Genomic DNA, 16155 nt, shown 5'->3' with positions numbered 1-16155 from the left:
TTAATATAATGGACGCTTTGCCTTAAATTCAGATCTTATTGTTTATTTTACCGAACATTCTAACGAAGTTGATGAAGAAACTCTACCTTTACTCTCGTCTCCTCCCTTCACCACGATGTAGGCGTCGAGCTCCTGCAGCTGAGCGTGAAGGTCCTCCAGCCTCCTGTTGGAGCTCCTCAGCTGACTCTCCACCTACAGTCACTGGTCAGTCTGAGGCGTAACAAGTTTTCTGCTCGCCGAGACTGATATTCAACTCACGATACGATATATTCGACTCACGATACGATATATTCGACTAACGATACGATATATTCGACTCACGATACGATATATTCGACTCACGATACGATATATTCAACTCACGATACGATATATTCAACTCACGATACGATATATTCAACTCACGATACGATATATTCAACTCACGATACGATATATTCGACTCACGATATGATATATTCAACTTACGATACGATATATTCGACTCACGATACGATATATTCGACTCACGATACGATATATTCAACTCACGATACGATATATTCAACTCACGATACGATATATTCAACTCACGATACGATATATTCAACTCACGATGCGATATATTCAACTCACGATACGATATATTCAACTCACGATACGATATATTCAACTCACGATACGATATATTCAACTCACGATACGATATATTCAACTCACGATACGATATATTCAACTCACGATACGATATATTCAACTCACGATACGATATATTCAACTCACGATACGATATATTCGACTCACGATGCGATGTATTCGACTCACGATACGATATATTCGACTCACGATACGATATATTCGACTCACGATACGATATATTCGACTCACGATACGATATATTCGACTCACGATACGATATATTCGACTCACGATACGATATATTCGACTCACGATACGATATATTCGACTCACGATACGATATATTCGACTCACGATACGATATATTCGACTCACGATGCGATGTATTCGACTCACGATACGATATATTCGACTCACGATACGATATATTCGACTCACGATACGATATATTCGACTCACGATACGATATATTCGACTCACGATACGATATATTCGACTCACGATACGATATATTCGACTCACGATGCGATGTATTCGACTCACGATACGATATATTCGACTCACGATACGATATATTCGACTCACGATACGATATATTCGACTCACGATACGATATATTCAACTCACGATACGATATATTCAACTCACGATACGATATATTCGACTCACGATACGATATATTCGACTCACGATGCGATGTATTCGACTCACGATACGATATATTCGACTCACGATACGATATATTCGACTCACGATACGATATATTCGACTCACGATACGATATATTCAACTCACAATACGATATATTCGACTCACGATACGATATATTCGACTCACGATACGATATATTCGACTCACGATACGATATATTCAACTCACGATACGATATATTCGACTCACGATGCGATGTATTTGACTCACGATACGATATATTCGACTCACGATACGATATATTCGACTCACGATACGATATATTCAACTCACGATGCGATATATTCAACTCACGATACGATATATTCGACTCACGATACGATATATTCAACTCACGATGCGATATATTCAACTCACGATACGATATATTCAACTCACGATACGATATATTCGACTCACGATACGATATATTCAACTCACGATGCGATATATTCAACTCACGATACGATATATTCGACTCACGATACGATATATTCGACTCACGATACGATATATTCGACTCACGATACGATATATTCAACTCACGATACGATATATTCGACTCACGATACGATATATTCGACTCACGATACGATATATTCAACTCACGATACGATATATTCGACTCACGATACGATATATTCGACTCAAGATACGATGTATTCGACTCACGATACGATATATTCGACTCGCGATACGATATATTCGACTCAAGATACGATATATTCGACTCAAGATACGATATATTCGACTCACGATACGATATATTTGGCTCACGATACGATATATTCGACTCACGATACGATATATTCAACTCACGATACGATATATTCGACTCACGATACGATATATTCGACTCACGATACGATATATTCGACTCACGATACGAAATATTTGACTCACGATACGATGTATTCAACTCACGATACGATATATTCGACTCACGATACGATATATTCGACTCACGATACGAAATATTTGACTCACGATACGATATATTCGACTCACGATACGATATATGGTGAACAGAAGAACTTGGTAGTACCTGGTAACAGGTAATACAATACTACAATAAAGTACTATGCTCACCTGCTGAACGTTCCTCTTGTCGGTCGTCGCCCGGCGCAGGTTATCGGCTCCTTCCTTGATTTTTAATTCCTTCCGGATCTCGCGGCGAATTCTTTCTCTCTGTTCGTCCAGAAGCTGCTGAACGCTGGAGTCCGAGAAGTCAGAGTTCTGGTTCAGACCGAGCTGCTCCAGAACCGAGAGTCCGTCGGAGTCGCTCTGGTGAGGAGAGAGAGCAGGACAGTGAGTCGAGCACAGATGCTACCTTCCTTTTGAAACACACTCCAGGAGGAAAGTATACAAATATATATATATATATATATGTATATTTAAACTCGACACTTAGTTTGATATTCTTGTTCCAATAAATGAAAAAGGAAAAGTTATAAAGTCAATATATTTTTATTTATATTCTTTTAAATTCAATATAAAAATGTTGCTCCAGTAGTTTCACCAGAAAATAATAAACAATCACTGAACTTATTGATCCAATAATGTGACGATCACATGATCGATCGATCGAGTAGTTATTATCAAATTTAAGTTGTCAATCGAACGTTTCGAGGAGAGAAGAACGTTCGAGGAGAGAAGAACGTTTTGAGGAGAGAAGAACGTTCGAGGAGAGAAGAACGTTCGAGGAGAGAAGAACGTTCGAGGAGAGAAGAACGTTCGAGGAGAGAAGAACGTCTGAGGAGAGAAGAACGTTCGAGGAGAGAAGAACGTTCGAGGAGAGAAGAACGTTTGAGGAGAGAAGAACGTTCGAGGAGAGAAGAACGTCTGAGGAGAGAAGAACGTTCGAGGAGAGAAGAACGTTTGAGGAGAGAAGAACGTTCGAGGAGAGAAGAACGTTCGAGGAGAGAAGAACGTTCGAGGAGAGAAGAACGTCTGAGGAGAGAAGAACGTCTGAGGAGAGAAGAACGTTTCGAGGAGAGAAGAACGTTCGAGGAGAGAAGAACGTTCGAGGAGAGAAGAACGTTTCGAGGAGAGAAGAACGTTTCGAGGGGAGAAGAACGTTCGAGGAGAGAAGAACGTTTCGAGGAGAGAAGAACGTTTCGAGGAGAGAAGAACGTTTCGAGGAGAGAAGAACGTTCGAGGAGAGAAGAACGTTTCGAGGAGAGAAGATCGTTTCGAGGAGAGAAGAACGTTTCGAGGAGAGAAGAACGTTTCGAGGAGAGAAGAACGTTTCGAGGAGAGAAGAACGTTCGAGGAGAGAAGAACGTTTCGAGGAGAGAAGAACGTTTCGAGGAGAGAAGAACGTTTGAGGAGAGAAGAACGTTTTGAGGAGAGAAGAACGTTCGAGGAGAGAAGAACGTTCGAGGAGAGAAGAACGTTCGAGGAGAGAAGAACGTTCGAGGAGAGAAGAACACTTGTGTTCTACATGTCATCAGAACCGAACCCACGTCGTTTCCAGACGATCACCCAGGAACTCGCGACGACAAACAAAGACTTTACCTCCGACCTCTGCTCATCCTCCTCGTCGCCATGCCAACACATGCTTCTATCACGCGAGACAGAAGTCGCTGGACGGCTGGACTTCAGCAGAAGAAGCGACGCTGGAGGACACGCTGGAGGACACGCCTGGAGGACACGCCTGGAGGACACGCCTGGAGGACACGCCTGGAGAGGAAATCCTCCGACACCAGGCTCAGGCCTTTTCCTGTTTCCTCTGTCGCCGCAGCAGCAGAGAAGTTCAAAACATTACGACCACCGCGTCCTCCAAGAAGTTCTTCAGCCGATCAACGTCTAACTAGTTTAACTAGTTTAACTAGTTGAACTCGTTCACGCGCGAGCGAGTCGAGGATGAGAAGAACATGGAAGCGTGACGTGAACATGATGAAGGTTTGTTTACTGAACAAACACGTGAAGCTTCAGTACTGAAGTCTGATGACGTCGTTCTTCCTTCTGGAGAACAACTTCTGGAGAACTGTGAGGACGAGCGTGAAGATCAACAAGATCCGTGATCCGTGGATCCATTAGTTTGGTCTGACGGTGGAAGCGAAGCAACGTCTTGAGTCTCAAGCTTTGATATCATTCTTATCTATGAGAACGAATCGACGTTAAAACACAAACATTAGTGACTTTTAAACAGTGTTTTACTTCAAATAAGACATAAACACAAACTGTGTGAATGTTTTTGTGTTTTTGTCGTACTTTAGGAGAGTAACGATCCCAGGAAGATGAAGAAAGAAAGATGAGGAAAGAAAGACAGATGAAGAAAGAAAGAAAGATGAGGAAAGAAAGAAAGATGAAGAAAGAAAGAAAGATGAAGAAAGAAAGACAGATGAAGAAAGAAAGAAAGATGAGGAAAGAAAGAAAGATGAAGAAAGAAAGAAAGATGAAGAAAGAAAGACAGATGAAGAAAGAAAGAAAGATGAGGAAAGAAAGAAAGATGAAGAAAGAAAGAAAGATGAAGAAAGAAAGACAGATGAAGAAAGAAAGAAAGAAAGAAAGATGAAGAAAGAAAGAAAGATGAAGAAAGAAAGAAAGATGAAGAAAGAAAGAAAGATGAAGAAAGAAAGAAAGATGAAGAAAGAAAGAAAGATGAGGAAAGAAAGAAAGATGAAGAAAGAAAGAAAGATGAGGAAAGAAAGAAAGATGAAGAAAGAAAGAAAGATGAAGAAAGAAAGAAAGATGAAGAAAGAAAGAAAGATGAGGATAGAAAGAAAGATGAAGAAAGAAAGAAAGATGAAGAAAGAAAGAAAGATGAAGAAAGAAAGAAAGATGAAGAAAGAAAGAAAGATGAGGAAAGAAAGAAAGATGAGGAAAGAAAGAAAGATGAAGAAAGAAAGAAAGATGAGGAAAGAAAGAAAGATGTAGAAAGAAAGAAAGATGAAGAAAGAAAGAAAGATGAGGAAAGAAAGACAGATGAAGAAAGAAAGAAAGATGAAGAAAGAAAGAAAGATGAGGAAAAAAAGACAGATGAAGAAAGAAAGAAAGATGAAGAAAGAAAGAAAGATGAGGAAAGAAAGACAGATGAAGAAAGAAAGAAAGATGAAGAAAGAAAGAAAGATGAAGAAAGAAAGAAAGATGAGGAAAGAAAGACAGATGAAAGGATGGGAGGAAAGATGGACGACGACCCGACAGAAGCGACGACTCAGCAAACGTAGAGGCGTGACGACGGAACCACAAGAGTCGACGACACATTCCAGCCCTACACACATGTACACACATGTACACACATGTACACACATGTACACACACGTACACACACGTACACACACGTACACACATGTACACACACGTACACACATGTACACACACGTACACACACGTACACACACGTACACACACGTACACACACGTACACACACGTACACACATGTACACACATGTACACACATGTACACACACGTACACACATGTACACACATGTACACACACGTACACACATGTACACACACGTACACACATGTACACACATGTACACACATGTACACACACGTACACACATGTACACACATGTACACACATGTACACACACGTACACACACGTACACACACGTACACACATGTACACACACGTACACACATGTACACACACGTACACACACGTACACACACGTACACACACGTACACACACGTACACACACGTACACACATGTACACACATGTACACACATGTACACACACGTACACACATGTACACACATGTACACTCAACTACACACATGTACACACATGTACACACATGTACACACACGTACACACACGTACACACACGTACACACACGTACACACACGTACACACATGTACACACATGTACACACATGTACACACACGTACACACATGTACACACATGTACACTCAACTACACACACGTACACACACGTACACACACGTACACACACGTACACACATGTACACACATGTACACACATGTACACACATGTACACACATGTACACACTGTGGGAACAAGGGCATCCACCAGCTGACCTCTGACCCCGTGAGTTAGTCTGAACATTCCTCTGCTCGTCGCTCGGCACCAGAACCTCAGAACCTGAGAACCTGAGAACCTCAGAACCTGAGAACCTCAGAACCTCAGAACCTCAGAACCTCAGAAGCTCAGAAGCTCAGAAGGTCACGAGATCCTTCATGTTTCACATCAGAAGCTCATCTTCACACTTTTAAAGCGATGAACGAGTCACTAGAGAAGAATTATTTCATTAAATGAATATATTATGAAACAAATGTAACGACAAACTCCATTCAAACCTTATGAAAGATGATAAATGACGTAAACAAATGTATAATAAAGACGTAAACAAGTGTATAATAAAGACGTAAACAAATGTATAATAAAGACGTAAACAAATGTATAATAAAGACGTAAACAAATGTATAATAAAGACGTAAACAAATGTATAATAAAGACGTAAACAAGTGTATAATAAAGACGTAAACAAATGTATAATAAAGACGTAAACAAATGTATAATAAAGACGTAAACAAGTGTATAATAAAGACGTAAACAAATGTATAATAAAGACGTAAACAAATGTATAATAAAGACGTAAACAAATGTATAATAAAGACGTAAACAAATGTATAATAAAGACGTAAACAAGTGTATAATAAAGACGTAAACAAATGTATAATAAAGACGTAAACAAATGTATAATAAAGACGTAAACAAATGTATAATAAAGACGTAAACAAATGTATAATAAAGAAGTAAACAAATGTATAATAAAGACGTAAACAAATGTATAATAAAGACGTAAACAAATGTATAATAAAGACGTAAACAAATGTATAATAAAGAAGTAAACAAATGTATAATAAAGAAGTAAACAAATGTATAATAAAGACGTAAACAAATGTATAATAAAGACGTAAACAAATGTATAATAAAGACGTAAACAAATGTATAATAAAGACGTAAACAAGTGTATAATAAAGACGTAAACAAATGTATAATAAAGACGTAAACAAATGTATAATAAAGACGTAAACAAATGTATAATAAAGAAGTAAACAAATGTATAATAAAGACGTAAACAAATGTATAATAAAGACGTAAACAAATGTATAATAAAGACGTAAACAAATGTACAATAAAGACGTAAACAAATGTATAATAAAGACGTAAACAAATGTATAATAAAGACGTAAACAAATGTATAATAAAGACGTAAACAAATGTATAATAAAGACGTAAACAAATGTATAATAAAGACGTAAACAAATGTATAATAAAGACGTAAACAAATGTATAATAAAGACGTAAACAAATGTATAATAAAGACGTAAACAAATGTATAATAAAGAAGTAAACAAATGTATAATAAAGACGTAAACAAATGTATAATAAAGACGTAAACAAATGTATAATAAAGACGTAAACAAATGTATAATAAAGACGTAAACAAGTGTATAATAAAGACGTAAACAAATGTATAATAAAGACGTAAACAAATGTATAATAAAGACGTAAACAAATGTATAATAAAGATGTAAACAAATGTATAATAAAGAAGTAAACAAATGTATAATAAAGAAGTAAACAAATGTATAATAAAGACGTAAACAAATGTATAATAAAGACGTAAACAAATGTATAATAAAGACGTAAACAAATGTATAATAAAGACGTAAACAAGTGTATAATAAAGACGTAAACAAATGTATAATAAAGACGTAAACAAATGTATAATAAAGACGTAAACAAATGTATAATAAAGAAGTAAACAAATGTATAATAAAGACGTAAACAAATGTATAATAAAGACGTAAACAAATGTATAATAAAGACGTAAACAAATGTACAATAAAGACGTAAACAAATGTATAATAAAGACGTAAACAAATGTATAATAAAGACGTAAACAAATGTATAATAAAGACGTAAACAAATGTATAATAAAGACGTAAACAAATGTATAATAAAGACGTAAACAAGTGTATAATAAAGACGTAAACAAATGTATAATAAAGACGTAAACAAATGTATAATAAAGACGTAAACAAATGTATAATAAAGACGTAAACAAATGTATAATAAAGAAGTAAACAAATGTATAATAAAGACGTAAACAAATGTATAATAAAGACGTAAACAAATGTATAATAAAGACGTAAACAAATGTATAATAAAGACGTAAACAAATGTATAATAAAGACGTAAACAAATGTATAATAAAGACGTAAACAAATGTATAATAAAGACGTAAACAAATGTATAATAAAGACGTAAACAAATGTATAATAAAGACGTAAACAAATGTATAATAAAGACGTAAACAAGTGTATAATAAAGACGTAAACAAATGTATAATAAAGACGTAAACAAATGTATAATAAAGACGTAAACAAATGTATAATAAAGACGTAAAAAGTGTATAATAAAGACGTAAACAAGTGTATAATAAAGACGTAAACAAATGTATAATAAAGACGTAAACAAATGTATAATAAAGACGTAAACAAATGTATAATAAAGACGTAAACAAATGTATAATAAAGACGTAAACAAATGTATAATAAAGACGTAAACAAATGTATAATAAAGACGTAAACAAATGTATAATAAAGACGTAAACAAATGTATAATAAAGACGTAAACAAATGTATAATAAAGACGTAAACAAATGTATAATAAAGACGTAAACAAATGTATAATAAAGACGTAAACAAATGTATAATAAAGACGTAAACAAATGTATAATAAAGACGTAAACAAATGTATAATAAAGACGTAAACAAGTGTATAATAAAGACATAAACAAATGTATAATAAAGACGTAAACAAGTGTATAATAAAGACATAAACAAATGTATAATAAAGACGTAAACAAATGTATAATAAAGACGTAAACAAATGTATAATAAAGACGTAAACAAATGTATAATAAAGACGTAAACAAATGTATAATAAAGACGTAAACAAGTGTATAATAAAGACATAAACAAATGTATAATAAAGACGTAAACAAATGTATAATAAAGACGTAAACAAATGTATAATAAAGACGTAAACAAATGTATAATAAAGACGTAAACAAATGTATAATAAAGACGTAAACAAGTGTATAATAAAGACGTAAACAAATGTATAATAAAGACGTAAACAAATGTATAATAAAGACGTAAACAAGTGTATAATAAAGACGTAAACAAATGTATAATAAAGACGTAAACAAATGTATAATAAAGACGTAAACAAGTGTATAATAAAGACGTAAACAAATGTATAATAAAGACGTAAACAAATGTATAATAAAGACGTAAACAAGTGTATAATAAAGACGTAAACAAATGTATAATAAAGACGTAAACAAGTGTATAATAAAGACGTAAACAAATGTATAATAAAGACGTAAACAAATGTATAATAAAGACGTAAACAAGTGTATAATAAAGACGTAAACAAATGTATAATAAAGACGTAAACAAATGTATAATAAAGACGTAAACAAATGTATAATAAAGACGTAAACAAATGTATAATAAAGACGTAAACAAGTGTATAATAAAGACGTAAACAAATGTATAATAAAGACGTAAACAAATGTATAATAAAGACGTAAACAAGTGTATAATAAAGACGTAAACAAATGTATAATAAAGACGTAAACAAATGTATAATAAAGACGTAAACAAATGTATAATAAAGACGTAAACAAGTGTATAATAAAGACGTAAACAAATGTATAATAAAGACGTAAACAAATGTATAATAAAGACGTAAACAAGTGTATAATAAAGACGTAAACAAATGTATAATAAAGACGTAAACAAATGTATAATAAAGACGTAAACAAATGTATAATAAAGACGTAAACAAGTGTATAATAAAGACGTAAACAAATGTATAATAAAGACGTAAACAAATGTATAATAAAGACGTAAACAAGTGTATAATAAAGACGTAAACAAGTGTATAATAAAGACGTAAACAAATGTATAATAAAGACGTAAACAAATGTATAATAAAGACGTAAAAAGTGTATAATAAAGACGTAAACAAGTGTATAATAAAGACGTAAACAAATGTATAATAAAGACGTAAACAAATGTATAATAAAGACGTAAACAAATGTATAATAAAGACGTAAACAAGTGTATAATAAAGACGTAAACAAATGTATAATAAAGACGTAAACAAATGTATAATAAAGACGTAAACAAGTGTATAATAAAGACGTAAACAAATGTATAATAAAGATGTAAATAAATGTATAATAAAGAAGTAAATAAATGTATAATACATAAATAAATGTTTAATAAAGACGTAAATAAATGTATAATAAATACATAAACAAATGTATAATAAATAAATAAACAAATGTATAATAAAGACGTAAATAAATGTATAATAAATACATAAACAAATGTATAATAAATAAACAAACAAATGTGTAATAAAGATGTAAAGAAATGTATAATACATAAATAAATGTTTAATAAAGACGTAAATGAATGTATAATAAATACATAAATAAACGTATAATAAATACATAAACAAATATATAGTAAATACATAAACAAATGTATAGATAAATATGTTAATCAACATAAAAACGTTTAAAAGTTACTTTGGATTTTATTGTGTATTTAAACATTTATATATTTATACATTTCAACTTATTTAATTTTACATTTAATTATTCATGTATTTTCTTAGTTCAACATTTATTAATCATGTATTTACACATTCAGCTTTTTAGTCATTCCTGTATTCCTTGTTTTTTCGTTATTAATATTTATATATTTATATATATTAATATCCATGATTTATGTAAATTGATCTGAAGCAGTGAATAAATGATAAATAAAATGTATGAATAAATGAATATATGGGTTTGAGAAGATACACATGAGTATAAAATAAAATGTATTTATTTATCATTATAAAAATAAAAATCATGTATTAATTAAAATACAAATATTCATATCGTTTATTCAATGTTGTGTTGCAACTAGACTTCCAGCCTCTAGATGGCAGCAGTCATGACATCCTTCACCGCTAAAGAATTAAATCCTGCCAAATCCCGGCGATGACTGAGGACAAGAGGATACATCGAGTCCAGCAGCTTTTAAAGATGAAGTTTGGACATTTTTGGTTTCAGTTTCATTATTTCAACCAAAAAAAGCCAAACAATCACAAACTATGAAAGTGTATCAACATATATGGAGTGACATACGAGTGACTCACTTCAGACACACATCACGCATCTTACACAACAATTAATTTATTTATTTTGTTTATATTCATGTTTTTATGAATTCATGTTTAATGATGTCATTTATCGTCTTCATAAAACTACAAACTCAAACTTGTTCCAACAGTTGAAGATAAAAGGTGTAAAACATGGATTCCTTGTGTGTAAAGTGTATTTTCCACAGACTAAGAGAAGTCGTGTCACTTTGACTCGAGTACGATCGACGTCCAGGTCCACGACTAGACTCGACTAATGGAGCTCGAGAGCCATGAGGACAGGAAGTGTGTTTGTGTGTGTGAGTCACAAGCAGAAGTTCAGGAAACATTCCTGAGACGCTGGAGTGGTGACGACATGAGCCGGGAAAGAAGGGAACGTTCGACATGAGCAGAGAAAGAAGGGAACGTTAGACATGAGCAGAGAAAGAAGGGAACGTTAGACATGAGCAGAGAAAGAAGGGAACGTTCGACATGAGCAGAGAAAGAAGGGAACGTTCGACATGAGCAGAGAAAGAAGGGAACGTTCGACATGAGCAGAGAAAGAAGGGAACGTTAGACATGAGCAGAGAAAGAAGGGAACGTTCGACATGAGCCGGGAAAGAAGGGAACGTTCGACATGAGCAGAGAAAGAAGGGAACGTTAGACATGAGCAGGGAAAGAAGGGAACGTTAGACATGAGCAGGGAAAGAAGGGAACGTTAGACATGAGCAGGGAAAGAAGGGAACGTTAGACATGAGCAGGGAAAGAAGGGAACGTTAGACATGAGCAGGGAAAGAAGGGAACGTTAGACATGAGCAGGGAAAGAAGGGAACGTTAGACATGAGCAGAGAAAGAAGGGAACGTTAGACATGAGCAGGGAAAGAAGGGAACGTTAGACATGAGCAGGGAAAGAAGGGAACGTTAGACATGAGCAGAGAAAGAAGGGAACGTTAGACATGAGCAGGGAAAGAAGGGAACGTTCGACATGAGCAGAGAAAGAAGGGAACGTTCGACATGAGCAGAGAAAGAAGGGAACGTTCGACATGAGCAGGGAAAGAAGGGAACGTTAGACATGAGCAGGGAAAGAAGGGAACGTTAGACATGAGCAGGGAAAGAAGGGAACGTTAGACATGAGCAGGGAAAGAAGGGAACGTTAGACATGAGCAGGGAAAGAAGGGAACGTTCGACATGAGCAGAGAAAGAAGGGAACGTTCGACATGAGCAGGGAAAGAAGGGAACATTAGACATGAGCAGAGAAAGAAGGGAACGTTCGACATGAGCAGGGAAAGAAGGGAACGTTCGACATGAGCAGAGAAAGAAGGGAACGTTAGACATGAGCAGAGAAAGAAGGGAACATTAGACATGAGCAGAGAAAGAAGGGAACGTTAGACATGAGCAGGGAAAGAAGGGAACGTTCGACATGAGCAGAGAAAGAAGGGAACGTTCGACATGAGCAGAGAAAGAAGGGAACATTAGACATGAGCAGAGAAAGAAGGGAACGTTAGACATGAGCAGGGAAAGAAGGGAACGTTCGACATGAGCAGAGAAAGAAGGGAACGTTAGACATGAGCAGAGAAAGAAGGGAACGTTCGACATGAGCAGAGAAAGAAGGGAACGTTCGACATGAGCAGGGAAAGAAGGGAACGTTAGACATGAGCAGGGAAAGAAGGGAACGTTAGACATGAGCAGAGAAAGAAGGGAACGTTCGACATGAGCTGGGAAAGAAGGGAACGTTCGACATGAGCCGGGAAAGAAGGGAACGTTCGACATGAGCAGAGAAAGAAGGGAACGTTAGACATGAGCAGGGAAAGAAGGGAACGTTAGACATGAGCAGAGAAAGAAGGGAACGTTAGACATGAGCAGAGAAAGAAGGGAACGTTAGACATGAGCAGGGAAAGAAGGGAACGTTAGACATGAGCAGAGAAAGAAGGGAACGTTCGACATGAGCAGAGAAAGAAGGGAACGTTCGACATGAGCAGAGAAAGAAGGGAACGTTCGACATGAGCAGGGAAAGAAGGGAACGTTAGACATGAGCAGGGAAAGAAGGGAACGTTAGACATGAGCAGAGAAAGAAGGGAACGTTCGACATGAGCAGAGAAAGAAGGGAACGTTCGACATGAGCAGAGAAAGAAGGGAACGTTCGACATGAGCAGGGAAAGAAGGGAACGTTAGACATGAGCAGGGAAAGAAGGGAACGTTAGACATGAGCAGAGAAAGAAGGGAACGTTCGACATGAGCAGAGAAAGAAGGGAACGTTCGACATGAGCAGAGAAAGAAGGGAACGTTCGACATGAGCAGAGAAAGAAGGGAACGTTCGACATGAGCAGAGAAAGAAGGGAACGTTCGACATGAGCAGAGAAAGAAGGGAACGTTCGACATGAGCAGAGAAAGAAGGGAACGTTCGACATGAGCAGAGAAAGAAGGGAACGTTCGACATGAGCAGGGAAAGAAGGGAACGTTCGACATGAGCAGAGAAAGAAGGGAACGTTAGACATGAGCAGAGAAAGAAGGGAACGTTCGACATGAGCCGGGAAAGAAGGGAACGTTCGACATGAGCAGGGAAAGAAGGGAACGTTCGACATGAGCCGGGAAAGAAGGGAACGTTCGACATGAGCAGAGAAAGAAGGGAACGTTCGACATGAGCAGAGAAAGAAGGGAACGTTCGACATGAGCAGAGAAAGAAGGGAACGTTCGACATGAGCCGGGAAAGAAGGGAACGTTCGACATGAGCAGAGAAAGAAGGGAACGTTCGACATGAGCAGAGAAAGAAGGGAACGTTCGACATGAGCAGAGAAAGAAGGGAACGTTCGACATGAGCAGAGAAAGAAGGGAACGTTAGACATGAGCAGAGAAAGAAGGGAACGTTAGACATGAGCAGAGAAAGAAGGGAACGTTAGACATGAGCAGAGAAAGAAGGGAACGTTCGACATGAGCCGGGAAAGAAGGGAACGTTCGACATGAGCAGAGAAAGAAGGGAACGTTCGACATGAGCAGGGAAAGAAGGGAACGTTCGACATGAGCAGAGAAAGAAGGGAACGTTCGACATGAGCAGAGAAAGAAGGGAACGTTCGACATGAGCAGAGAAAGAAGGGAACGTTCGACATGAGCCGGGAAAGAAGGGAACGTTCGACATGAGCAGAGAAAGAAGGGAACGTTCGACATGAGCAGAGAAAGAAGGGAACGTTCGACATGAGCAGAGAAAGAAGGGAACGTTCGACATGAGCAGGGAAAGAAGGGAACGTTCGACATGAGCAGAGAAAGAAGGGAGAGAGGAGGGACAGATGAAGAGAAGGATGAAGAGAAGGATGAAGAGAAGGAAGAAGAGAAGGATGAAGAGAAGGATGAAGAGAAGGATGAAGAGAAGGATGAAGAGAAGGAAGAAGAGAAGGATGAAGAGAAGGATGAAGGTTCAACTCTGTACATGTTTGTTTACATTACACGACACACAACCTCCTCCTCGTGATGCTTGTGTCGCCATGACAACAACATGTCGGAAACACTTCCTGGAATGTGTGTGTGTGTGTATGCATGTCCCAGATATGTTTGTGTCCATGTGTGTGTTCATATATGTGTGTGTGTGTATGTATGTCCCAGATATGTTTGTGTCCATGTGTGTGTTCATATATGTGTGTGTGTGTATGTATGTCCCAGATATGTTTGTGTCCATGTGTGTGTTCATATATATGTGTGTGTGTGTATGTATGTTCCAGATATGTTTGTGTCCATGTGTGTGTTCATATATATGTGTGTGTGTGTATGTATGTCCCAGATATGTGTGTGTCCATGTGTGTGTTCATATATGTGTGTGTGTGTATGTATCTCCCAGATATGTGTGTGTCCATGTGTGTGTTCATATATGTGTGTGTGTGTATGTATGTCCCAGATATGTTTGTGTCCATGTGTGTGTTCATATATATGTGTGTGTGTGTATGTATGTTCCAGATATGTTTGTGTCCATGTGTGTGTTCATATATATGTGTGTGTGTGTATGTATGTCCCAGATATGTGTGTGTCCATGTGTGTGTTCATATATGTGTGTGTGTGTATGTATCTCCCAGATATGTGTGTGTCCATGTGTGTGTTCATATATATGTGTGTGTGTGTATGTATGTCCCAGATATGTTTGTGTCCATGTGTGTGTTCATATATGTGTGTGTGTGTGTATGTATGTCCCAGATATGTGTGTGTCCATGTGTGTGTTCATATATATGTGTGTGTGTGTATGTATGTCCCAGATATGTGTGTGTCCATGTGTGTGTTCATATATGTGTGTGTGTGTATGTATCTCCCAGATATGTGTGTATCCATGTGTGTGTTCATATATGTGTGTGTGTGTATGTATCTCCCAGATATGTGTGTGTCCATGTGTGTGTTCATATATGTGTGTGTGTGTATGTATCTCCCAGATATGTGTGTGTCCATGTGTGTGTTCATATATGTGTGTGTGTGTGTATGCATGTCCCAGATATGTTTGTGTCCATGTGTGTGTTCATATATGTGTGTGTGTGTATGTATGTCCCAGATATGTTTGTGTCCATGTGTGTGTTCATATATGTGTGTGTGTGTATGTATGTCCCAGATATGTGTGTGTCCATGTGTGTGTTCATATATGTGTGTGTGTGTATGTATGTCCCAGATATG

General features: G+C 36.5%; 1 protein-coding gene across 2 annotated transcripts in view; it reads right to left on the bottom strand.

The window, feature by feature from the left end:
- pkn1a (protein kinase N1a) overlaps positions 1-16155 on the bottom strand; it is a 60771-nt gene that overhangs the window by 33613 nt on the left and 11003 nt on the right. The window contains exons 1-3 of one of the 2 annotated variants that reach the window (XM_087787021.1): positions 3826-3926; positions 2398-2592; positions 87-192 (exon numbers count right to left, since the gene is read on the bottom strand). In XM_087787021.1, the coding sequence (XP_087643147.1) occupies positions 87-192; positions 2398-2592; positions 3826-3867 (343 nt within the window). In that variant the 5' untranslated portion in view covers positions 3868-3926. Of the gene's footprint in view, positions 1-86; positions 193-2397; positions 2593-3825; positions 3927-16155 lie in introns of those variants that run through there. The other variant, XM_087787028.1, reaches the window with a different exon arrangement.

The sequence above is a fragment of the Callionymus lyra genome, chromosome 1 (genome assembly GCF_982586985.1).
Source record: "Callionymus lyra chromosome 1, fCalLyr1.hap1.1, whole genome shotgun sequence".
In the NCBI taxonomy this organism is placed as follows: Eukaryota; Metazoa; Chordata; class Actinopteri; order Syngnathiformes; family Callionymidae; genus Callionymus; species Callionymus lyra.
Note: the sequence above shows the minus strand (reverse complement) of the source record. Positions and strands in the feature narration are given on the sequence as shown.